This window comes from Trachurus japonicus, chromosome 14 (assembly GCF_045865225.1).
Source record: "Trachurus japonicus isolate A0001 chromosome 14, Traja_1.0".
NCBI classification, from domain to species: domain Eukaryota; kingdom Metazoa; phylum Chordata; class Actinopteri; order Carangiformes; family Carangidae; genus Trachurus; species Trachurus japonicus.
In genome coordinates, this window is record NC_140920.1 from 25,421,839 (window position 1) to 25,446,620 (window position 24,782).

A 24,782-nucleotide genomic window follows, 5' to 3' on the forward strand; every position below is an offset into this window, starting at 1 on the left:
TGTGTAGATCTGAAACGATCAATAATCTACTAACTGTTTAGGTCACTTTTAAAACTCATTATCTGATTGTTTAGAAGATTACTTGGGGTTTTACGTTTGTGATTAGGTAATCTTTTTTTATTTTACAAACCAAAAAGTTTAACAATTAGCTATTTAATTGATACTAAAGGCAGTTAGTTTAAGTTCTACAATTGTAAGAAAAAACCCCATCTGTAATTTAACTATTTTGTTATTCACTACCCAGATAAAAAAAAAATCCCAGCATGCACCCTGTGTAGACTTTTTATTGTCTGTATGCAATAAAAATGTCATCATAGTTTCAATGTGGTTTCATTTTGATATATGATTTTTCGTGGACCACATTAAGTATAAATTTAGCTGCCAGTCACAGACTGCAATAAGTAAGGCTACTTCATTCTCCCTATAATCAGGGTGAATACCTGCTTCTCTGTAAGTGTCACAGTGTTTGACAATTAATCAATAAAATAAATTAGGAGTCAAGGTTTCAATTTGTGTCCAAACTCTTTAACTTCTGAGACTTATGTCATTATAAGAAACCTGATTAATGTTCCACAAATTTCAGCTCTTCTTTTAATTAAACTGCCAATCGCCTACAGTTAATTATTAATACTTAATACAGTCTGTTAATTAACTATTTAAAATATTTCTCTAATATCCTGCTTGGTGAATGTGAACAGGGAGCGAGGTGAAGACAGTGGTCATTCATTGAATCTGTCTTACAGGCCGGTGGTTTATCAGACGTAGGGAAGCGGTCACCTGGAGGCCGAGCAGTGAGAGGTGACGGTAAAGGTGCCGGTCATGGATCATAACCAGGGACAGAACGTGGTGCGTTGGTGTTTTTCCACCGAGCAGCTCAGTCTGCACTGGAAAGTACAGCTCTGGAGCTAACATGCATAAACACCTTAAAGCACCGCCAGCCCCCATATAGAACACAGGAAGAAGACCATAAAGTGATGCCAAGCAGCCGTAGAGAACAAACTGTGAGCAGACTGTGTAGTTAAACTCAGTACTGTACACTATGTATGTGCTGGTATATTAAAAATAAATCATAAGACTGCTGAGTTTTTATTACCAGTTACCATGTGGTGTGTGCCGTGTTGTGAACAGCAATACCTCAACTTCCTGTGGACTGCGAGGCTCTAAAACTTTTAAAGGAAGCCGTCACATCTCTGCTTTTTTTTTTGTTGCTCTTTTTGGCCTGACAACAAACACAAGATGCATCAAATTCATTACTCCTGTCCTGTACAGTGGTGATTCATTTGACACTAATGAATAATTAGCAATTGATTGTTGTACTTCAAAGTAATCTAACATCCATCATCAAACCGTCTATTTAAAATGTGAGATAAAGCAGAATATGTAGCATGTTCACAATTAATGAAATTAACAGTCAGTATGTAAACTCAAATAGCCTGGTTTCAATGTGCTATTTATGTTATTTAATACATAAAAACAACAGAGAAGCTGCTCAATGCTGGACCATTTCTAACTAAACTCATTTGAAAAAACTAAACTGCCTGCTCCTGGTAGTGAATAAAATGTTTTAAACAGTTTAAAAACACAGTCAGTTAAAGTTGTTATAAAAGAGAAGTGTTACCTGCAGGGCGACTCCAGTAGAAACACTCTAAACTAATCTCAGCTGACTTGAACACTGAACTGGAGGTGGTTTTGTGACACCACCTCTCCTGCCTGACCTGTCTGTTGACAAGGACGAGTGCACAGCTTCATCCAGGACTTCAAAGTGAAATAAAGAGAGATGGAGCATGTCAGGTTTTATAGAGAATTATATTGATACAACGGAGGATCTGACTGGGTGGATGTGAAGCCAGGTTAATCAGCAGTGACAAAACACTACAACCACAGCTGCTCATGACTTCTGTCTACCAGTGAATACAAACCTAAAAAGGAGACGCACACTACAATCTTTTCCAGAGGCCACTCTACGTTTGGGGACAGGTTCCTGACTTTTTTTTTTTTTTTTTTTAATTTTTCAGTACATGGTAAAAAAAAAAAAAAAAAAAAAAAGTTAATATACAGAGCTGTAAACAAAAAATGTTTTCTTTTTAAGTAAAATGACACAATTAACGCCACAAAAAAAGATAATGGTTAATCTCTTTCCGTTTTTAAAAGTGGGACACAGGGGGGAGATTGATAAGCAATACTGCTTTATGGGAGCACTTTAATAATAATAATAATAATAATATTGGTGGGTAAAGGCTTTACAGCATCCCCCCAGTCAGCATCAAACACAACAACAGAACATGAAACAGACATAAGAGACTATTTACAAGAGTGAGCTTTTTTTTGTGTGTGTTTGTTTTTCTGTTAAAATTATTTCTACTTAATGTGGCGAACATCATCACAATGCAACACAATGCAACAAACCACAGCTGATGATACAGATGTATGGATGTAGTGTGCATGTGGTATATGCAAGTGTGTGGATTTGTGTAACAGTAGGGAGCGTCGGCGTATGAAAAGTTTTAAAAAGTTCAATGTCCATATTTTTTTTTCCTACGTCAATCCTCCACGACTTCAGAGCAGACACGGTGTCTCCTTTTGTCCTCCATCATTTTTTTTTTTCAATTTTATTTTTTTTAGCTCATCTTCTTCGCCCGGCTGCCTTCTTGCGACCCTGGAGAGAAAACACGGAAAATAAAATAAATGTGAAGTGAAACTCTGGTTCCTCTCCTGTCTGCAAATTGAGTTGGTTACAGATCCACAATTCCCTCATGTGACTCGTTCTGCACCTTCGGTGTTGGCTCGTCCTCCTGCTCTTCCTCCTCCTCTTCCTCTTCTTCCTCAGAGTCTTCTTTAGCGGCGGCTGCCTTCGATCGCCCACCACGGCTGGAAAACACACACACACACAGGACACACTGAGTCAGAATGCCTCAACATATGACAGGAAGACATCAGTCGATGTAGAAACTACACGTGCACTGAACAGATAAAGCCTGACTCAGCAGAATTTCACCCTTTTGTTTAAACTCAGATCTGGACTGTGCAGACTCACACTTTGATTTTTCCACACAGCACCTTTAACTTTAGTTATTTGACTGAAACATGTTCAAGTTCTAAGCATTTATTATCATTTGCACAGTAGGAAACGTCCTGTTCAATGAAACTCTTTCTTTGTTGTCCACACACAAATGCCAGCATAAGCAATATAAAAACTAAATATTAAAATAGAAAGACAGGGTCACAGGGAAGCCACAAATATAGTATTTTGTAAGAATATATGTCGTATTCAGAAAGACGCTTTCAAATGTGGGAAACCTGCAGGAAGATGTTTTTCCTTGTGCTAGGCACAAATATTGATTTCATTATGATCATAATTACTATACCTTCACTGTGACTGAGTGATGCGTGCTGGAGATTGTTTCTGAACGTCAAAAACGTAAGCTGGTTTTGCTCTTCTGGTGGAATTGTATGTTTACGTTTCCATGGTTTCACTAGTTGTCATAGTTGCGGTAAACGCATGGATCTATTAACAATGGCTTTTAAAGGGACAACGAGGAGTTTTGGAAAAGCAAAGCGTCTTCACACTACATTTATGAGCCTCCGCGCGCACCATACATTTCTTTGACCGACGCAAGACAGACTCATGTTTTCATTCATCAACAATTAAAGTCAGAGGTTCGAAGACGATCACATATCGTCGTAGTTCCGACCATAAACGGCGATTCGGCAGCGTTATTCTCATGACTTGCCACGAAACCGAAAGTAAAGTATATTTTTGGGGGTTTTTGCCTTTATTTGATAGCCACAGTGGAGATAGGAACGATAGAGACAAAACGATATATTTATCGAAAATGGGCCCATTAACAAGTGTGGGTAGCGGAGATTCATCCACATTAACGTGAGACTTTTTTATAACCAAATAGAAACTCCTCGTTGTCCCTTTAACAATGGATGTCCATTTGTGTGATATCCATTGTTAAAAGCTGCCGTGATGATCCATGCGTTTTACAAAAGATCCATTCGTTTACCGCGACTACCGAAACCATGGAAACGTAAACATTCGATTTCGGCCAGAAGAGCAAAACCGGCTTACGCTTTTGACGTTCAGAAAAAGGTGGATATCAAAGCTGCTTACGCTGGTTTCTTGGCAGCTGGCTGAGCTGATTTGGGTGGACGTCCTCTCCTCTTCTGTGGCGTGGACTCTGCTGACTCCGGCCTGTCGGAGGCAAAGAGCAAACAGAGTCAAAGTGAATCCTGCTGACAGATCGTCGGCGCCGGCAGCAGATATTTCGTGGAGCTTACCCTTGTGATCGCCGCGGCGTCCGGGCTGGCCTTCCTCCCTTGGGTTTCACCTCCATATTTTCACTGCTCCTGTCGTCTTCTTCCTCCTCCTCCTCCGCTTCCTCCTCGCCCCTTTCCTCTTCGTCATCCTCCTCCTCCTCCTCGTCCTCTGGTGGGGGGGCGGCCTTCTTCCGCCCCCTCTTCCCCTTGGCGGGCGTGTCCTGACTGGGGGTGGCGTTTTTCGGTGGCCGGCCCCTGCGTCCTTTTTTCGGCGGGCTGTTCTGCTCGTCCTCCGGCCGGTTGTCCTCGTCCCACTGGTCCTCCGACTCGGCGGCGGCGGTCGTGTTGGCCGCCGCCTTCTTGCGTCCGCGCTTTGGCTTGTTGTCCTGGTCGTCGCTGGACGCCACGCCCCGTTTGCGGCCGCGGGGCTTTTCAATGTCCTGTAGAGTAGACATGAAACAACACGGAAACAATGTGTTTAACATCCTCTATCTCATCCTACAATGCAATTAAAGGGATAGTTCACCCAAAATTCAAATTTCACTCATTATCTACTCACCCTCATGTCAACTAAGAGCTGTGAGAATTTTCAGAGTCCTCCGTTCCTTCTCTGAGTTACGGGGGGGTCCGCGCAGCAGTATTTGTCCATATAATGGTTGTGAATGGATACCAACTTTCTTCGTCCAAAAAGACACACCAAAAAACATCCAAATACCTCCATACTGCTCGTCTGTAATGTCCCTCTTGTATTAAATCCCCGACATGAGAAATTGTTCCGCCGGACACAGGCAGAGCAGTGAACTGAGACACTGGGAGCTTCCGCTACAAACAAGCTTAAGATACAGACTTATTTAATTTTTTTCTGAGCAATTTCTTATGTCAGGGCTTCAATACAAGAGGGACATTACAGACGAGCAGTATGGGGGTATTTGGATGTTTTTTGGTGTGTCTTTTTGGACGAAGAAAGTTGGTATCCATTGACAACCATTATATCGACAAATACTGCTACGCGGACCCCCCGTAACTCAGAGAAGGAACGGAGGACTCTGAAAATTCTCACAGCTCTTAGTTGACATGAGGGTGAGTAGATAATGAGTGAAATTTGAATTTTTGGTGAACTATCCCTTTAACAAGTGGCAACTTCCATGTTGACGTCCAGTGAAACAACTAAAACTTTCATCTTCCATATTGTTGGACTTCCTTCAATCAATGCACTTTAAAATACGAAGGAACACCACTATGGAACAATTAATCTGCATCGTTGAAATCAATATCTACACTGTCAAGTTTGTAAAAAAAAAAAAAAAAAAACTGAAAATCATTCTTTAGCAAACATTTGTAGCACTGTATTGGATCTTTCAATTTTTATCTTTCATTTTGTATGTAAATTACATTTTTTTCCCTCTTATTTTTAACGTAATGAATTTCTGTATTATCAAGTTTTTCTGACTTTGAAGACGACCATTGTAGTTTTTACATAGAGGAGGTATTTTCATAAGCCTTTTTTGGTTTCCACCTCTCCCGCACAATGTTTAATTTCATTGTTTTTTGTAGGTTATATAATGCGCAAATAAACTAAAACACATGTACAATTTATTTTTGGAAAGCAGATAGCTTCCAGGAGGAGGGAGGAGCTGCTAAACCATATTGATGCAGAACAAAACACGGAGCAAAGGAGCAGCAGCAGCAGCAGCAGCTCTGGAGCTGTTATTAATGATAGTTTACACAAAGTGTACTTGCAAATCCAATCTTGACTAAAATCCAGCTGGTGTTTGCACAGCAGAATCAAAACACAGAGACACGAGAGTTTATGACCGGCAACTCTTAACAGGATCATAGCAACACGCCCCTCTCAGCTTGTCTTAGCTACTGTGTCATTTCAGATCATGTTCTTGGTTTATTTGCGCACTCGCGCTGCAGGACAGATTAGGAACATATCAGTTTGACATTAATCAACTATTTCTGCAAATTTGCCACCGAGATCTGATTTTATACAAAAGCCATTTCATTTTTGCTTTTTTTCCTGCAGCTGGTGCCACTTGTCAAAACTAAATTACACCGATACAAAGGAAATCAAGCTTCACTTCCTACGAATGGGGTTGTGACAATAATAATCATTTCCGATGATCTTTCTAATTGAGGAGAGGAACATTTTCTAAAATGATTATAGCTGAGAGACTGTGACAACCACAGATATCCTGTTGTTTTCAGGATGACTGCAGGAGCTGTGATCATTAGTCTTTTAGATACGACGGCCGCGCAGTTGTTCATTTTATTCTCATTCACATTCTCGGGGGGCCGTTGCACAGTCGATATTGTACGTGGACATAAAGAGGTTTTAATACCTTGTCAGTGCTGTCGGCTCTCTTTAGGCTGATGTCCTCGTTTTCACTGTGATCCATTTCTGTGCTGTCGAGCCTGGAACATAACCATTATTAATTATTACCATTATATACTTAGAAATCAGATAAACAACTCAAGGTGACGAGATACAAAAGCCACGTCTTTCTGTTTCTTGTGTGGTGTGAGCATCAGTGAACAGCTTTCTTCGTTTTCCAGAGTAGTTTCAGACATGAGACTCAGATTTAAAGTGTTTGTTTACAGCCCATCAAGAGGATAAAGGCTTGTTGATATCAGGGTGTGTAACTTGGTGTGTGTGGGCATTACAGCTCCATGTCTTGTACCTGGTCTTGCTGCGCTGCGGGGAGCCTGGATTGGACGAGGAGTCGTCATTGCTGGCGGTCTCCATACGAGAAGCTTTGCTCTGGAGCTGTTTCCCCGCCGTCGACAGTGGCTTGTTTACTGCACCCAAAACGTTAGCTGACTTAGGCTTGAGGAGCGAGAGAGAGAAAGAGAGAGAAAGAGAGAAGAGAGAGATGACAAGAGGTAAGTTGTTCCATGCAACAAACAGAGGCAGTGATTAGAAAACACTTTGATGCAGCTGTCGACTGAACTTACCTTTCCTGGTGTGAAGAATGACTTCATCTCTGGCGGGAGATAATTTTTTGTGTTGCTGAAATTCTGAAAGAGAGCAGTTTTTTGTCAGAGAGCTTCTTTGTTTGACAGAATAACAATTACGGGGGGAAAAAAAACAACAAAAAAACCCCACAGCAAACACAAGCTGAGGATTATGAGGAGATTTAGTTTGGTCCTGACAAACAATGTCATTAGTCGACATGTGCAGCAGCTATGTTGATAATTCCACTGAAAACAAAGCTCATGTTGACACGAAAACCTGGGGTGCAGACACTGAACACTAGAAACAGTTCCCACAACCAGGAGAAAACAAGTTACCAGCTCACCTGAGTTCATGTTAGAATCAACTCTCTGAAAGGGATAGTTCAACATTTTGGCAAATTGTTTTCGAGGCCCCCTCCTTGAACCGCCACCTTACCGTGGTGGAGGGGTTTGAGCACCCGAATGATCCTGGGAGCTATGTTGTCCGGGGCTTAATGCCCCTGGTAGGGTCTCCCAAGGCAAACAGGTCCTAGGTGACGGGTCAGACTAAGAGCGGTTCCAAAACCCCTTATGAGTGGAACAATATCAAGGACGTTCACGTCGCCCGGATCGGCGTCACCGGGGCCCCACCCTGGAGCCAGGCCTGGGGTTGGGGCTCGCAGGCGAGCGCCTGGTGGCCGGGTCTCCGCCCACGGGACCCGGCCGGGCCCAGCCCGAAGGAGCGACGTGGGCCCGCCTTCCAGTAGGCCCACCACCCGCAGGAAGGACCATGAGGGGCCGGTGCCGTGTGTTTTGGGTGGCAGCCGTGGGCGGGGGCCCCGGCGACCCAATCCCCGGACAACGACTCTGGCTTCAGGGACATGGAATGTCACCTCGCTGGGGGGGAAAGAGCCTGAGCTCGTGCGGGAGGCTGAGAGGTATCGACTAGAGATAGTCGGGCTCACCTCCACGCACAGCCTGGGCTCTGGAACCCAACTCCTTGAGAGAGGCTGGACTCTCTTCCACTCTGGAGTTGCCCATGGTGAGAGGCGGCGAGCTGGTGTGGGCTTGCTCATAGCCCCCAGCTCAGCCGCCATGTGTTGGAGTTCTCCCCACTGAACGAGAGGGGTCGTTTCCCTGCGCCTTCGGGTCGGGGATAGGTCTCTCACTGTTGTCTCGGCCTACGGGCCGAACGGCAGTGCAGAGTACCCGGCCTTCCTGGAGGCCCTGGGAGGGGTGCTGGAAAGTGCTCCAACCGGGGACTCCATCGTTCTGTTGGGGGACTTCAACGCTCACGTGGGCAGCGACAGTGTTACCTGGAGAGGTGTGATTGGGAGGAACGGCCTCCCCGATCTGAACCCGAGCGGTGTTTTGTTATTGGACTTCTGTGCTAGCCACGGTTTGTCCATAACGAACACCATGTTCAGGCATAAGGGTGTCCATCAGTGCACGTGGCACCAGGACACCCTAGGCCGGAGGTCAATGATCGACTTTGTAGTCGTGTCATCTGATCTCCGGCCGTATGTCTTGGACACTCGGGTGAAGAGAGGGGCTGAGCTGTCAACTGATCACCACCTGGTGGTGAGTTGGATCCGCTGGCAGGGGAGGAAGCTGGTCAGACTTGGCAGACCCAAGCGTATCGTGAGGGTCTGCTGGGAACGTCTGGCAGAATCCCCTGTCAGGGAGGTCTTCAACTCCCACCTCCGGGAGAGCTTTGACCGGATTCCGAGGGAGGCCGGAGACATTGAGTCTGAATGGACCATGTTCTCCACTTCCATTGTTGACGCGGCCGTCCGGAGCTGTGGCCGTAAGGTCTCCGGTGCTTGTCGTGGCGGTAATCCCCGAACCCGGTGGTGGACACCAGAAGTAAGGGATGCCGTCAAGCTGAAGAAGGAGTCCTACCGAGCCTGGCTAGCTCGGGGACTCCTGAGGCAGCTGACGGGTACCGGCAGGCCAAGCGGACGGCAGCCCGGGCGGTCGCGGAAGCAAAAACTCGGGTCTGGGAAAAGTTCGGGGAGGCCATGGAGGAGGACTACCGGTCGGCCTCGAGGAAATTCTGGCAAACCATCCGACGCCTCAGGAGGGGGAAGCAGTGCTCCGCCAACACTGTTTACAGTGGAGGAGGGGAGCTGTTGACCTCGACTGGGGATATCGTCGGACGGTGGAAGGAATACTTCGAGGATCTCCTCAATCCCACTGACACGCCTTCCGTCGAGGAAGCAGAGGCTGAGGATTCAGAGGTCGATTCATTCATCACCCAAGCTGAAGTCACTGAGGTAGTCCGGAAGCTCCTCAGTGGCAAGGCACCGGGGGTGGATGAGATCCGCCCTGAGTACCTCAAGTCTCTGGATGTTGCGGGGCTGTCGTGGCTGACACGCCTCTGCAGCATCGCGTGGCAGTCGGGGACAGTGCCTCTGGACTGGCAGACCGGGGTGGTGGTCCCTCTCTTCAAAAAGGGGGACCGAAGGGTGTGTTCCAACTACCGGGGGATCACACTCCTCAGCCTCCCGGGAAAAGTCTATTCCAGGGTGCTGGAGAGGAGAATTCGGCCGATAGTCGAACCTCGGATTCAGGAGGAACAATGCGGTTTTCGTCCTGGCCGTGGAACGCTGGACCAGCTCTACACCCTCCGCAGGGTGCTCGAGGGTGCATGGGAGTTTGCCCAACCAGTCCACATGTGTTTTGTGGACTTGGAGAAGGCTTTCGACCGTGTCCCACGTGGCATCCTGTGGGAGGTGCTCCGAGAATATGGGGTCGGAGGCCCTCTGCTGAGGGCTGTACGGTCCCTGTATGACCGGAGCAGGAGCTTGGTTCGCATTGCCGGCAGTAAGTCAGACCTGTTCCCGGTGCGTGTTGGACTCCGGCAGGGCTGCCCTTTGTCACCGGTTCTGTTCATTATTTATATGGACAGAATTTCTAGGCGCAGCCAGGGCCGGAGGGGGTACGGTTCGGGAGCCACTTGATTTCATCTCTGCTTTTTGCAGATGATGTGGTCTTGTTGGCTCCCTCGAGCCAGGACCTTCAGCATGCACTGGGGCGGTTTGCAGCCGAGTGTGAAGCAGCTGGGATGAGAATCAGCACCTCTAAGTCCGAGGCCATGGTTCTCGACCGGAAAAAGGTGGCTTGCACCCTCCAGGTCGGGGGAGAGTTCCTGCCTCAGGTGGAGGAGTTTAAGTATCTTGGGGTCTTGTTCACGAGTGAGGGGAGAACGGAGCGCGAGATCGACAGGCGGATCGGTGCGGCGGCCGCAGTAATGCGGTCATTGTATCGGTCCATCGTGGTGAAGAAGGAGCTGAGCCGAAAGGCAAAGCTCTCGATTTACCGGTCGATCTACGTTCCCACCCTCACCTATGGTCATGAACTCTGGGTCATGACCGAAAGAACGGGATCCCGGATACAAGCGGCCGAAATGAGTTTCCTCCGCAGGGTGGCGGGGCGCTCCCTTAGAGATAGGGTGAGGAGCTCTGTCACCCGGGAGGAGCTCGGAGTAGAGCCGCTGCTCCTCCACATCGAGAGGAGCCAGCTGAGGTGGCTCGGGCACCTGTATAGGATGCCCCCTGGACGCCTCCCTCGTGAGGTGTTCCGGGCATGTCCCACCGGGAGGAGGCCCCGAGGAAGACCCAGGACACGCTGGAGTGACTACGTCACTCGGCTGGCCTGGGAACGCCTTGGGGTCCCCCCGGAAGAGCTGGAGGAAGTGTCCGGGGAGAGGGAAGTCTGGGGATCCCTGCTCCGACTGCTGCCCCCGCGACCCGACTCCGGATCAAGCGGATGAAAATGGATGGATGGATGGATGGATGTTTTCGAGGCAAATGCAGAGACTGCTTGCCAGAAAAACTGCCCCTGACGGGAACACACATCAAGCGGTTTTGCATGAATTTACCTCGAAAACAACTCTGTCTCGTAACGTTCTGTTATTATCTCATAGCGTGGTGAATGTGCAGGTCACAACTTGTCCACCAGAGCGTTTTGGAATTGTTGGATTGTGTATTTGATGAGTTTGATGAGGGAAACCAAGAAATCCCATTAGCCTCCGTAGCGTAGCTCTGAGCAGCTCGCGGCTCTGCTCTGCCGTTCTAAAAATAGCTTGCACCGACAATAAAAGGTAACGAACCTACTGCTATGACTATAGGGATTATGGCAATGGGCCAATTTGCCAAAATGTTGAACTATCCCTTTAACATTTCTGTATGAGGTCCTATCAGTACAACTAAAAGAGCATGTGCACCATAAACAGTCATTTACAAGGTCAAAGAAAAGAAAGGATGTCCTCGTTTGAAGCTCAGTCGTTAACATACACGATGGGAATAAAATATAAACCACCAACCTTGTCGGGTTTGGTGAAGAAGCGCGAGGGCAGTACAGGGTCTTTCGGAGACTCGAGGCTGTAGGTGGTGCTCTTTGACATGATAATGTTCATGGCTACATCACACACTGTGTAGAGTTTCTGTACAGAGAGACACAAAAGTGTAGTCAGGCAGATGGCACCCAGGATGACAGGCAGAACAGTGAACAGGTAAACTCTGTTAATGTGTAACATACTGTATTGCATAGTCATTGTATCTGAACTTGCAGACGTACCTCGTTGGTTTTGGCGTCGGTGGGGGCCTGGGCATCTTTCGTCTGCTTGATGTTCTCCACCATTTTCCTTATGAAGGCGTGGCTGTTGTTCTCGTTCTTGGCCATGATGATCTCAAGAACAAACCACAGGGCCCTGATGAGGAGAGGAGGTTTGACATCAGCATACAGCACCTTGGAGGTCGGCCAACACTGTGATTTGGTTTTTAAGCATTTTCCTTTTTGCTTCCTGGCCATGAATCTTAAAACACTTGATTAACGATACAATAAAAGAAGAATACGCCAAGCAGTCTCTTCTTCATGCTTGTTGCTTTCACTGGCAGCAGAGTACTTGACTTACTCTTTGATTTCTTTGAGCTGCTCGATGTCTTGTACTTTGACATAGTCTGGGTCGTGTGCCAGCAGATGGATGGTGTATGGCACCACATACTCCGGCAGCAGAGAGAACAGCTTGTCTGTTGGTGCACACAAGATAAATGTTACAATGTTACCTCAGCGCTAACAATGCTAACGATCACTGCTGTAAGCACAGACGTTCACCGCAGGGAAAACAAAAGATCTCTTTCCCTGAACAATTCCTTTTTATTTCCTCTCAGCACTTAATATTATATTATCCCCATATAGATACTCTGATTTTACATAAAGTACTGTGTAAACTTTACATGTTTGGATTTCTTATCTATTGTGCAACCCTGCAACAGATGGTCTGGCCCCCAGAATGATCTAATCACTACATCATGGAGTCAGTCTGGGATTACATGAACAGACCAGACAACAAGATGAGCTGTGGCAAACTCCCCAGGATGCTTCAAAAACACTGCAGGTGAAGCTGGAATAATTGGTGCTTTCAAAAGTCAAAAGTTAGATATTTTCTGTTTACTTTGTATGAATAAGAAACGATTCATGTTTTGCACAGTGCTGTGTGGCTGTACAGATTATATGTTATGCCACAGCTGCTTTTAATTTAGAAAAAATCTTTAAAAAGGGGCGCTGTGTGGTGCAGTTGGTTGAGCAGGCGCCCCATATGCAGACACTATAGTCCTCTCTGAAGTCGGCCCCGGTTTGAATCCCACATCGGGCGGCCCTTTACTGCATGTCATTCCCCCTCTCTCTGCCTCCCCATTTCCTGTCTCTTTCAACTTTACTATTAAATAAAGGCATAAAAAGCCCAAAAATATATTTTTTTAAAAAAAGGGGGGAAAAAACATTAATAAATACAATAAATGAATGGTTGTTCATTTCAAAATGTTTAGATTTTGTTGTATTTCTACTCTAACCTCCTTGTTTTTCCTGAATGGGTTTGTGTGCGTGTGTGTCACGTCAGATATATATACTCCATAGGATGCTAGAGAGCGTACCACTGTGAGTGTGCTGCTGGGGTGGGGGTGGTGCCCATTTTCCTTTTCTTTTTCTCTCTCTTTTTTTAAAATGTATTTTATTTTAATTTTTTTATTTTTTATTTATCATTTTTATGCACATTTGTTTTGGTTTTTCTTGCACCTTATTGAAGTGCAAGGTTACACTATTACTATTATTTTTTTGTAATTTAGTTGTTACAGTCAATTTTGTACTGTCTCTATTGTCAATTAATGAGTCATGTTTCTTGGTTGTAACTTGTATTCTTGTTAAATAAACATTTGATCACAAAATTTTTTTGATTTTGTTGTGTTTCTTTACCGCTGATGGCCGCATGCTGTTTGAGGTACTCTCTGCGTATGTTGACGTTCTTCACCAGGCACTGGCGAGCGTGAGCCCTCCTCTCCTTCACCGGGTCCTTGGCGCACAGAGCAAACACCGCCATGTATTCCAGAGGCAGACGGAGACGGCACAGGCCGCGGTGGAGCTTCTGGGAAAAACACTGCCGCACCTGGTAGCACTCATCCTACAGAGCAAAGAGAGAGAAACACAGAGAACTGAGTGACAATGGTGAGGAGGAGATGGAGGCTGATGAAGATGTGGTTTAGAGAAATATGGAGATGAAGAACGTGACTGGGTGCGGGAGAGGAAATGATATCTTATAAATCAAAACCATAAAAACAAAAGCACAGAGGACACATGGCGTTTCTTACATTGATGACGAGAGCACACAGCTGATATTGCTCCAGCGTGATGATTTCGTGATAGCAGGGCTCCTGTGCCAGCTTCAGCAGGGCGCACGCCGCCGCCAGCCGCAGCCTCGACATGTCTGGTTTACTGGGGGAAAAGACATGGAGGACATAAGAGTAAACAAGGATGTCTTTATACAACTGGAAAGTCCAACATCCCCATGACAAATGGAGAAGTTCACAGAAAATGACACGATTATAACGTGGAGACAAAGCTTCCTCTGAGCGGCTCCAGATCCCGACACACACAAGACCTCACGTTTGTCTAATGAAGAAGAAGAATAGCCTTTGTCATTTACCCCATCCTGCCCTGCTCAGTTAGGTCGCCGTCACTGTGCAGAATAGCAGTCAGCATCCTCAGGGTGGAGTTGCCCGATTTGCTCTGGTTGTTCTTCACTCCTAGTAACCACCTCACCATCAGCTTGATGCCCTGGATCTACAAACACAGGAGGGAAATCTGACATCATCTCTGGGAAATCGCTGTCAGAATATTCTGAATCAGAAAAGACATGTCCTTGTTTATTTGTTCAGGTAAATGAATAAAAGATTGTGAAATTGAAAATTGACATGACAAGTCTGTCTCAGGAAGAATTGATCAGATTTAAAAGAATAATAAAGTCAAAGCACAGCAGCAGCAGACTGAATGGGTAGTCAGATTTTAAGAGATTTCACTGCTGACCTTGGCCAGAGTCTCCGCAGACACTTCATCATCAGGAACCCAAAGTTTGGTTGTCTTCTTACCTGGGATCTGCAGAGAAAAACAAAGAATAATAAAAGCTTTACCTTATCTGATGTAACACGTACAGACAGCAGCACTGATCCCAGAGCTGAGGCTGAACGGATTTCTGTAATTGTTTTCTATAGATGACGTGTGTGTGTGTACCCTGTCATTCATGAGCAGATCCTTCACAATGAAGTTGGCGACTAGAGATTTGAGAGGTGCAGCAAACTGTTCTGGGGCCAGCTGGGCCAGGTGACCCAGGGTGGTCAGCGGTGTGATGAGCTGCTCCAGGTTGGCCGGGTCCAGGCCTTTGTGCAGCGGCTGGACAAACACAAACCAGTTACATGTCACTGACTGGTCACAGGCACCAGTACATCAGACAAACACTGATTCAGATGCAACTACGTTTCATTCATTTATTCTACTGATACAGTTTATACAATGTACATGAAGTCAACACCGAGGGTGATTATCTTTTTACATTTTATAAATATTTTCAATCTGATTCTCTTCATAGTATTTCCTTGCAGTGATTTTATTTTATTAAATGTACTAAATAGTATAAAGTCAACAACAAATACTGACCTCAAAGATTTGGGCGAAGTGTGTGTCTCTGTTGCTGAACATGGCGTTGATGCAGTGGATGGCATACTTGGCCTGACGAGGGGGGCCTCTCTTGGCTTTGGCCTGCAGTACTGGCAGTAAGACACTAGGGGGAGAGGGCAAAGCAGGACAATGAAGACCCAACAAAACTAGAGGAACTTAAACAGAGTGCATTTAAACAACCACAGGGATTTGTATGAATGATTTAAACGAGCCGGTGTGAGTGTATACGTCCTACTGTAAAGCTACAGAGTGAATTAAAGCCTCGGGCAGTGGAACGTACGATTTGATGTGGGGGAAGCTCTCTTCCATCTTGCTGCCGGTGTTTTTGAATATCTGCAGCGCGGCCTCGGCCACCTTCTCGTCGTCCATCTTTAGACATCCCAGCAGAGACTCGAACGTCTCTGCGGAGTGGAACGACACCGGGTGTGTGAACGACAGCACCTGTGGGAAACGGACGACAAACAGGTCAAACATCTGGTGAATACCGTTATGCTTGTAGTAGTGCGTGATTTTTTTTTTTTTTAAAGGAAATAAAATGATACAAATTAATTTTGTTATAGTTGTTGGTGAAACAGGGTATGTGATTGTTTTATATGTTAATTGTAAAATTACAAATAAAGTGTTTAAAAAAAAAGAACGGTAAGAAAGATAATAAACCAACAGAAAAAAAGCCATCATTATCAATGTGACAAATGTGTCAGCATCAATTTAATGGCTGCTGCTGCCAGCTCCATCTCCAGGGCAGAACTACAGGAGGGGCATTATCCATCAAAGACTGATGGTTTATCCCTGCTTGTTATTCTGTAATCATTTCATTCAACACAAGCAGCATAAAATAATATGTATGAGCCTATAATTTAGATGGTTTTGCTAAATGGAGCACCATCGTGAGATAATCAAACGACTTCCAACCTGGTGTCAATCATCACAGTTTGTGGATAGAGATGCCGTTTGTTGCTTGTCGCTGGGTTTTTTACCTTCAGCAGCTCCAGTCCTGCTCTGATGGCCTCTTCAGTGGGAACGCCCTCCTCCTCATCATCAGCCGTCCCGTCTATAGATTTGTTCACCTGTTTTATCAAAGCGCTGACAGATGATAGAGAAGAAGAGAGAGGAAAAGTTCAAATACTGCACAACTGACTCAGATGTCACTGGTCACTGTATTGCTACCATGTATATAACGTATATCACAAGATGAGTACCTGATGGACTCTGTGTCGATGTGTACAGGAGCGATTCTCTCCAGCAGGAACTTGACCATTTCCAGGAAGGGATTGCTGGGCTGTTTGGGACTGCCAAGCTTTTTAGTGATGTCTCTCTGAAGGAGTAACAAGCAAATAATTCAATGATAATAATTAATTAAAAACACACCGAAAAATGACATGTGTATTTTGGACTTTAGGCCTTATAGGTTCTGCAAAGTCACAACTACTTGAAATGATACTTCAGCTAAAATCCTACTGTCCTACAACGTGAGTGTTGGTAACAGACTGAGCAGAGAGACAGTGGAGAAACAAGTTGTAAAAGTTTCTTTTAATGTTTTTATCCTTCAAAACCAAATGAGAAACTAGTTGCTGTAATTCCGTCACCATCACAGCTGCCATCATATTTATAGTTCACTATTCGTGACTGGACTTGCCTAAATGACGTTGTTTCGCGTAAACTCTGGACTATATCCCTTTAGGACACTTGGATTGCAGTGGACGAGCAGTGTGGAGGAATATTAAAGTTTTATGGACCTTTTTGTGTCGGGTCCTATCACTCTCATATAAAGTTTTCGTTGGACTAAGAACCGGCCTCCCGGGTCTCCAGATGCACTTTGAGGAATAAAAAACTACTCATTCATCAGCCTGAGGGTGAGTCACTAATGACTGAATTTCATTTTTTTGGTGAACTATTTCTTTAATGCACAAAGACCCTATTGCTGATTTAATGCTCAACGCTGCAGAAGGAAACAGGGCTACTGTAAAAAGAAACATAAAATTGGATTGAAGGTTAAGAGCTAATTCACTCCAGAGCTTCAGTCCATTACTACATGTGTCCACTTGAGACTTAAAGTGTCAAACTAATTTCAGGCTACTAAACCCAGATGACAGCATTTTAATGACAGAGCAGCGTACTGTGATGTCAAACGGCAGCATCAGCACTCACCACGCAGACTTCGGCCTGCTTACACGAGCAGGAGGGACTGACTAAGGTTTCCAACTGATCTCGGATCCGCTCATCATCGTCCAGGACCTGAGCCAGCTTCTTCACAAAGTCCTGAGCCTTGCCCGGGTCTGGCAGGTTTCCTATGAACAGACACAGTTACAAGCTGATGTCTATGTGGAATAGATTCCAAAGGGTGGTGAGATCATTTGAAAGTGTATTCATTTTCTTTCCCTGTACTAAAGAAAACAAAAAATAAAAATGTGGAGCTCATGTTGTGTGTGCGAGGTCCCTTACTTGTGATCACCATGACTTTGGCAAACACGGCTTTGCTGGAGGCTTCAGACTAAAAAGGAAAAATATAAACAATATTTAAGTTTAGGGAGAACAGTAAGTGATGTGCTTACTTCACGTGTGCAGTGTGCTTCAGTTACCTTGGGTTTTTTGACCAGGTCCAGCAGGTCTTTGACGTGGTGTCTGAGCAGATTCTGACACTTCCACATCTCGTTCAGAGCTCTGACAGCCACACAGGAGGAAACACAGGGGGAGAGTTCAGCCGATGTGGAGGAGGTGAGGTAATGATACGGTAGTAGTAGGAAATAATGGCCTCTCTTTTCACTATTCCTACCCAGCTGTTTAAAGTTGGGTTATTTTAAGATTTAATTCCAACAGTATGTCCCTCTGACTCTTTTACAAATCTTCACATTTGCACAAAACAAACAGATGAAAACTTGTCCAAAACTCAGCTGCCGTCTTTTAACTGGAAAGAAAAAAAGGACCATTTCACACCAGAGTTGGCCTCTCTACACTGGCTTCCTATCAAAGGATAGGTTAGGATTGATTTTAAGATTTTATTGTTTGTTTTTAAGATCTTAAATGACCTAGCCACACCCTATTATGCGACCTTTTAAGCTTTCAAACTGCAGCCAGAGTAACGAGATCATCAATCAGCTTCTCCTGGAGGTTCCTAGATCCAGATGCAGAAGTAAAGTTTAATTCTTTGCTCAAGACCTACCTATTTCCTTTGGCCTTCAACGCGGGTTAAATCTGGGGAAACTCAGTTATGTATGCTGTTTATGTATTGGAATTGGAGTCTGGATGTGTTTGAACTGATATTATGTGTCAAATTGTCCTGTACAGCACTTTGGTCAACAACTGTTGTTTTGTGCTATATAAATAAACTTGAACTTGAACTTGGAAAGTTGGTTTTTGATGCCGTGTTCATCTAATGAAAACGAGTGAGAAAGAACTTACTTGACAGCGTTTGTATCCAGGGTGGCGTACAGGTAATACAGACACTTCATCCTCTCACTGGTTTCCAGGTTGTGAGGAACCATATACTGGGCAAAGACTCGCTCCACCAGCAACCTGTGCACAGTTAAAGAGACATTTAGATGAACAAATATCCTCAAAAACTACTATTTAATGATTTGTTTGCTCTGTTTTTACTGCTATCTTAACGACTTCTTCTTGATGCGATCCCATCCCCCCGTAAAGCACTTGCTTTTCTGTCTGAATGGTGTTAAATAGATAAACTTGATTTGCTTTACCCTCTCTAAAGACTCTGAGCTGACAGGTCCAGGCGTTCATTAACCGATCATTAGATGTGTTTAATGGGATTATCTACATCAGGGTATGAAATTAGGGAGGCATCGATACTTTCTAGGTCCGCTGTTGATTACTTTTCTCATTATTAATATTTATGCACGAATGAGCTCAGAGTCGCTCACTGGCAGCTTCTAACCAAATCTATCAGAGATGATCTATTTCAATAGATTGATATGATTTCTCCACCAACCACAAATAGTCTAAGATTTTAAATTTTCCTCAAATAGAAACGGACACTTCACGCTCTTCAATTCTGGATAATCACATTTGTTTTTTTAATGGGGCAGTGGTTGAATCCATGATATAAACAAATAGGGGGCAGCATATTCATATGACTAGATGCTGCTCTGTGTGTGTCATGATGTGGGATGTGCATCAGAGTGCTGCATGTGTTCAGGGACTAGTTTCACTGGCCACTCAGAACTAAGTCTGAACTAACTTGAATAAATCCACCGTCAGCAGCGGCGTTGCAACAGGGCAGGCAGCCCAGGATATTGCTTAGGGCCCTGAGCTGGAAGGGGCCCCCCAGGGACGGCTGGCATTGGTCCATATCGGTGACAACCTGATGTTGCCACTGGCTGTGTACATCGAGTGTTGTGCCTAGTCAACCCAGTGTCTTATATAAAAATTTAACCACCCTAGCAACATAGCAACAACAAGCAAGCGAGTGATTATGTACATTCACTGAGCGACTATTTTGAGAATATATTTCTCACTAGAAATATAATCAAAGGACATTTTTTTATGCAGAAATATAAATAATCGAAATATTGATTTTTCCACTAAAAATGATAGAAATATTTGCTATGTTTTTTGTTCTCATGGCCGGAAACTTGAAAGTCACGTGACTTGGACGCAAAAAAACAGGAGAAAAATAGCCAGAAAAAATGTAACAGTCATACAATTTAAGAGCTGTTATTGCAAACCCTATGTTTTTGCACTTAGGACCAGCACAGCCAAGGTAAGTTTTATATGAGACTGGGTTGGCATAGTATGCAGAATTTAATCATCAATGGTTTGGGATTTTTGGATTCATTCATGTTTGTGGTCCCGGTTGGGGGTGGGGGGTCCTCCAAGTTACCTCTTGCCCGGGGCCTACAGAGTGTCTAGAAACGCCCCTGACCGTCAGCTCTGGACAGTTGTTGAGAGAAACATGCGTGGACTGGACAGTAATATTTTCTACACATGTTTTAGGTGCAGTCTGTGGATGTGAGTGGTTGTTTCCTCCCCGGTCACAGAGACAGACGTAGATGGTGTAGTGGTGGTGGTGGGAGAGGCTGATGAAAGCCAGGGAGAGGCAGGGCAGCTCTGGCAGATCAGATCAATAGCTGCAGTTACTTCTTCACCCTCTCATGTTGGTCTGAGGTCAGACTGGTTGCCACAGTGACTCACTATTGCCTCTGTAGTTGTTATGGGATGGGACAAGCTGGTGAGCATGCTAACGTCAGTGCATTATGTCGATTTTTGTGCATTTTCCACTAAAAACACACATATTTACACACTGGCCCTTTATGGGAGACTTTGCTGAGCATGCACAGGCTATTTCACTATGGCCCAGCTTCAATTTCAGAAAGTCACACACACACACACTCACACACTCAGGAACTGCCTGTTACAATACAGACTTTTCCTGTTGGCAGCCGAGCAGCCACACTGCAGCAGAGTGACTCAAAGATTAACTACAGCCTCAAACACTCTAATGCAGTTAGTTCAGAGGATATCGTGCTTTGTGGATTTGTTGTGTGTTATATCATTTGTTTTGGTTTTTTTTTTCCCCCCAGAGGTGCCCACTTTGCCTCGCAGTGGCTCATCTGCTTGACATTTCAGAGAATGACTTTCAACAAAGCCCTGAGAGGTACCGCAGCCTCTCCATGTTGTGGGTGGAAACACAATAACACCCCAAACTTCCTAGCTCCGAGTGTGGTGAATGATGACTCAAGGATCTGGCTCAGAGTCTAATCAGCATCTTTTTTGGAAACACAAGATGTGAATGCGCAACCTTTTAAACACTTACCCCTCAGGTATGAAGCACTTGATTAAAATTCATGAGGGTGTTTTGATTTACTTGTATTTTTATTATAAGGGACGGGAACAAGTGCACACGAACCTGTCGTCGATGCTGTTCTGGTAGTAGATGTGGAGCAGTTTGTCTTTGATCCAGGAAATCTGTTTGGAGGCCTCCCGCCCTCCCTCTCCCTGCAGCGAGTACTTCCTGTAGACCGATGCCAGGCCCATCATGGCTTCCTTGCGTACACGCCACTGATGACGGACAGGAAGAGATAAAGAGAGAGAGTCTGTCAATTGTGACAGCTACTTAAAATCAGACCTTTACGTGATGCTGCAGAGACTCTGGTCCTCAAACAGAGAACTGCTGTAAAGCTGGGGCACGCTAATAGAAATCAAATAAACACCACTGACTGTGGCAGAAATTTAAAAACACAGTTGATAAAAATCTTGATCGCGTCGGAGTGACAAAATCAAACGTTTTACAGTCCCTCGGGAATGAACAGCCGTCTTCCACTGATAAGCGACAGCAGGTTGGCGGAGTTTGCTCAACACCACACATGCTGCTGTTTTACTCCAGGGTTTCCGCTACATGTAATTGATCGTGGCGCACCACCACGGCAAAATAAAAGCCGCCACACCTTCAGAATGATGATTTTTTTTTTTTTTTTTTAATGTTAAAACAATGTAAAGCAGGTTTTCCACTAGGGGTTGCACAGACTAGTCCCCTGCTCCACAATGACGTTTTGAGCTTGACGTCGACTAGTCGCTGATCATGTAACAGTAGGCTACAAGAGTAGCGGCTTGAAACAACAGCTGAGTGGCTGAATGAAAAAAATATGAGCGCCGTCAAGCTGGATAGAACAAGCGCGTACCAGACAGGAAGTCAGGCACAGAAAAGGCGAGAGAATCCGGTCAATTTTCAAAAAAAAAAAAATGATGATTAAGTTTGCTTGTCCGTCTATAAATATTTGTCAGTTGCGTCTGCACACAAGACACATCTACATACAGCGCTAGAGACAGACCTGTGTGTGTGGAAAACCGAGCAGCTACAGACGGGTCGATGTTTGACCGGCGTGGAGAGAGAGAGCAGGAGAAACTGCCGCTTCCGCCGGCAGTGTGTCCGGGCTGCCGGCAATTAAAAAAAAAAAAAAAAAACTCCGCTCATATTGACAGCTTTACGTCGCGCACAACAACAACAGCAGCAACCAACCAGGAAAAACTAAAACTGTGAGTGAAACTGTGAGTGAGCAGGACTGTGATGGTGACGAGGCCTGTGTGTCGTTTTCCTCCCTAATTGTTTAATCAACAGTAGCTACAGTATTTTCTTTTGCACCTGTGTTACAAAAAAACAAACTGATTTACAGTTTGTTGTTTATAAAGCTGCTGTTCTGTGGACTCATTTCTGTGCGTGAGCTGTCAGTCAGTGAATACAGATTGTTGCAGAGCATAAAAATATGAATGATGTCATCAGCGACTAGTCGACGATCCGGTCGCGTCGCGCCCCCCCCCCCCCCCCATCAGACCACCCTCGCCGCCACTCTTTAAAAAAATCCTGGAGGAAACACTGCACTCACAAGTTGGAGAGTGAGACAGGAGACGGGGGTCGGCACGGGAACAAACAACAACTTTAAACAAGAGCTATTCAAGGTCTGAAGGTCACAACTACAGACTGGACTTAGACCTGTCCCTTGAAACAAGCAGTGACGCCCCTGGAGAAGCATGTTAAAAAAAAAAGCAAGAAATACACTGTGCTGAAAATGAGTGCGTGATTAAGTATTTAGATTCTGGTGGATTTATTTTTGTATCATTAAATAAATAACTTCACATATATATATGAACCATATGAATAAATGTAGGGATTTAAGACCACAGGTCTCATAATCAACAATTTATTGTAATAAATAGTATAGTATAAATAATAAATTGGTCAAAATAAAAAAAAATATTCTTGACATTTCAGCCAAACCAACACACAACAACGCATAGACACTTTCAAACATACACACAATTTGCCCACTTACTCTCTTGTCCAAGGTCCTCTCCTTTACAAAATTGAGCAGCGCATCATTGACTAGAGACAGGTCTTTCTTGGCAGCGGTTACTATGGAGACAATGACATCGTGGCGGATGGCCTCCTCTGGGTCATGTGATCTAACCCTCAAGAATTCTGGGAAAAAGAAAACAGGAACAATGAGGGGGATGCGAGAGAGAGACGGACAAAATACACCGGCGACCGCTCCTCATCCAGATCACCCAGGTTCAGGTCCGTCCCCGCTTTCAGCTGGTTTACCTGTGAGGTCTTTAGCCAGGTCTGGGTGGTTCATGAGACAGTGGCTGGCAAACTTCACACACTCCAGTCTGATAGGCACATGGATGTCGTTAAACCTTGAAGGAGAAGAAACAAACATGAACTTTGCGAGGTGACACACACACACACACACACACAACCGTTCAGGAAAGAACACAAACAGCCAGGCACGCATTTGCCACAAACACATCGTGCCTCTCAAAAGTTAATTCAACAAAGTCATAAACGGAGAGACACGCTCATTCCAAAAAACAATTTCTCAAACCAACGAGACGTGTGTGTTCGGCAAATTAAGACAAGGAAATTGACTGTTGAAGCCTATGAACAAAAACTAATTAGGCGAGGCAAATGTGATTATGGTGTGAGATTACAATAAACACTGGATTGTATAACAAAAACAAACCCTGTCTTGTTTTACGTAAGAGTGAATCACCTCCAATAAAAAACTCAAACCAAATGTTGGGCTCAGATGTATGGTGAGACATGCTCCGAGCATCTGCAGATGCTTCAGCCACGACGCTGAAACCCACCTGCCCAGGTAACACTGCCAGAGCGGTTTGTTCTGCGCAGCCAACTCAGAGTCCTTGGCTCCAAACATCTTCGCCAGCAGCTTCACCACCTGAAGCCTCTCGTCATTATCATTACTCTGCAGAGACGGAGGGACAAAGAGACAAATGATGCACTGAATCCTGGCTGTGTCGATCGGACAGACGCGCCAAGTCGTCGACATTAACTTCATGGGAAACATCGCCGCTTTCATAACGCACAAAGGCGGCGGTTTCTTTCGTATCAATCCTTTTTTTTTCTAGTTGCGAAGAAGAGGAAACGGTAAAAGACAATGAGAAGTAATGCCAAGGGAGGGCAAGAGTCAGGGAGGGAGGATAGAAAGAGGAAAATAAGCAGTGGGGGAGAAAAGGGAGAGGGAAGGACTGTGGCGAGATAAAGATGAAAAGAGCAAGGGTGAGAGAAGGAGCGAGCGAGCATGAGAGACACAGAGAGATTGTGTAGTCTGTGGGGGAGAGATTTTATCGCAGCTATTATTTTGAGGAGACAGCAGTGATCTACACTCCCTCTGAACAGTTAATGAGCGTTATCCATCAGCAGGGCGCCTTTATGAGACACTGCAGAGGCAACATTATGCTGACTGGCTGGCTTTATCTTTCTAATATGAATCAACAAAACCTGCAGAGAAGGAAAATGTGCAGTTCTGTGGGTAATGGGTCAGAGAATTTCAGGTTTTTAGTCTGGTGTGGATAAACTCATAATACCAACATCTGAACGTGATGACAGTAATAATGTCACTCTTGTGGCAAATGTTCTAATAAGATCTATTAAAACGTGTAACAAAACAACTCTGAAAATCCACAGTGCGACTTGTCTTCTGTGTTAAAGGGATACTTCACCCAAAATCGATAGTTCACCAATCAACTACTCACCGTCATGCCAAGGAAGTGTTTGGAGAACTTTCAGAGTCATCAAAACGCTTTTGGAGTTCCGGGGGGGG

The 24,782-nt window shown here is 44.9% G+C and overlaps 1 protein-coding gene across 1 annotated transcript in view; it reads right to left on the minus strand.

Annotated features, from left to right (window-relative positions):
* Positions 1–1,787: 1,787 nt before the first annotated feature.
* Positions 1,788–24,782, minus strand: part of pds5b (PDS5 cohesin associated factor B) — a 38,129-nt gene continuing 15,134 nt past the window's right edge. Inside the window, exons 9-35 of the mRNA XM_085798595.1 lie at positions 23,809–23,924; positions 23,261–23,355; positions 22,992–23,137; positions 21,071–21,222; positions 18,610–18,723; positions 17,790–17,871; positions 17,653–17,701; positions 17,359–17,498; positions 16,410–16,525; positions 16,188–16,293; positions 15,491–15,651; positions 15,190–15,313; positions 14,767–14,925; positions 14,563–14,631; positions 14,183–14,319; positions 13,848–13,971; positions 13,456–13,660; positions 12,119–12,233; positions 11,782–11,914; positions 11,528–11,647; positions 7,222–7,284; positions 6,948–7,093; positions 6,609–6,681; positions 4,285–4,703; positions 4,118–4,198; positions 2,772–2,868; positions 1,788–2,656 (exon numbers count right to left, since the gene is read on the minus strand). Coding sequence (XP_085654721.1) covers positions 2,624–2,656; positions 2,772–2,868; positions 4,118–4,198; positions 4,285–4,703; positions 6,609–6,681; positions 6,948–7,093; positions 7,222–7,284; positions 11,528–11,647; positions 11,782–11,914; positions 12,119–12,233; positions 13,456–13,660; positions 13,848–13,971; positions 14,183–14,319; positions 14,563–14,631; positions 14,767–14,925; positions 15,190–15,313; positions 15,491–15,651; positions 16,188–16,293; positions 16,410–16,525; positions 17,359–17,498; positions 17,653–17,701; positions 17,790–17,871; positions 18,610–18,723; positions 21,071–21,222; positions 22,992–23,137; positions 23,261–23,355; positions 23,809–23,924 — 3,375 coding nt within the window. The 3' untranslated portion in view covers positions 1,788–2,623. The remainder of the gene's footprint in view (positions 2,657–2,771; positions 2,869–4,117; positions 4,199–4,284; positions 4,704–6,608; positions 6,682–6,947; positions 7,094–7,221; positions 7,285–11,527; positions 11,648–11,781; positions 11,915–12,118; positions 12,234–13,455; positions 13,661–13,847; positions 13,972–14,182; positions 14,320–14,562; positions 14,632–14,766; positions 14,926–15,189; positions 15,314–15,490; positions 15,652–16,187; positions 16,294–16,409; positions 16,526–17,358; positions 17,499–17,652; positions 17,702–17,789; positions 17,872–18,609; positions 18,724–21,070; positions 21,223–22,991; positions 23,138–23,260; positions 23,356–23,808; positions 23,925–24,782) is intronic.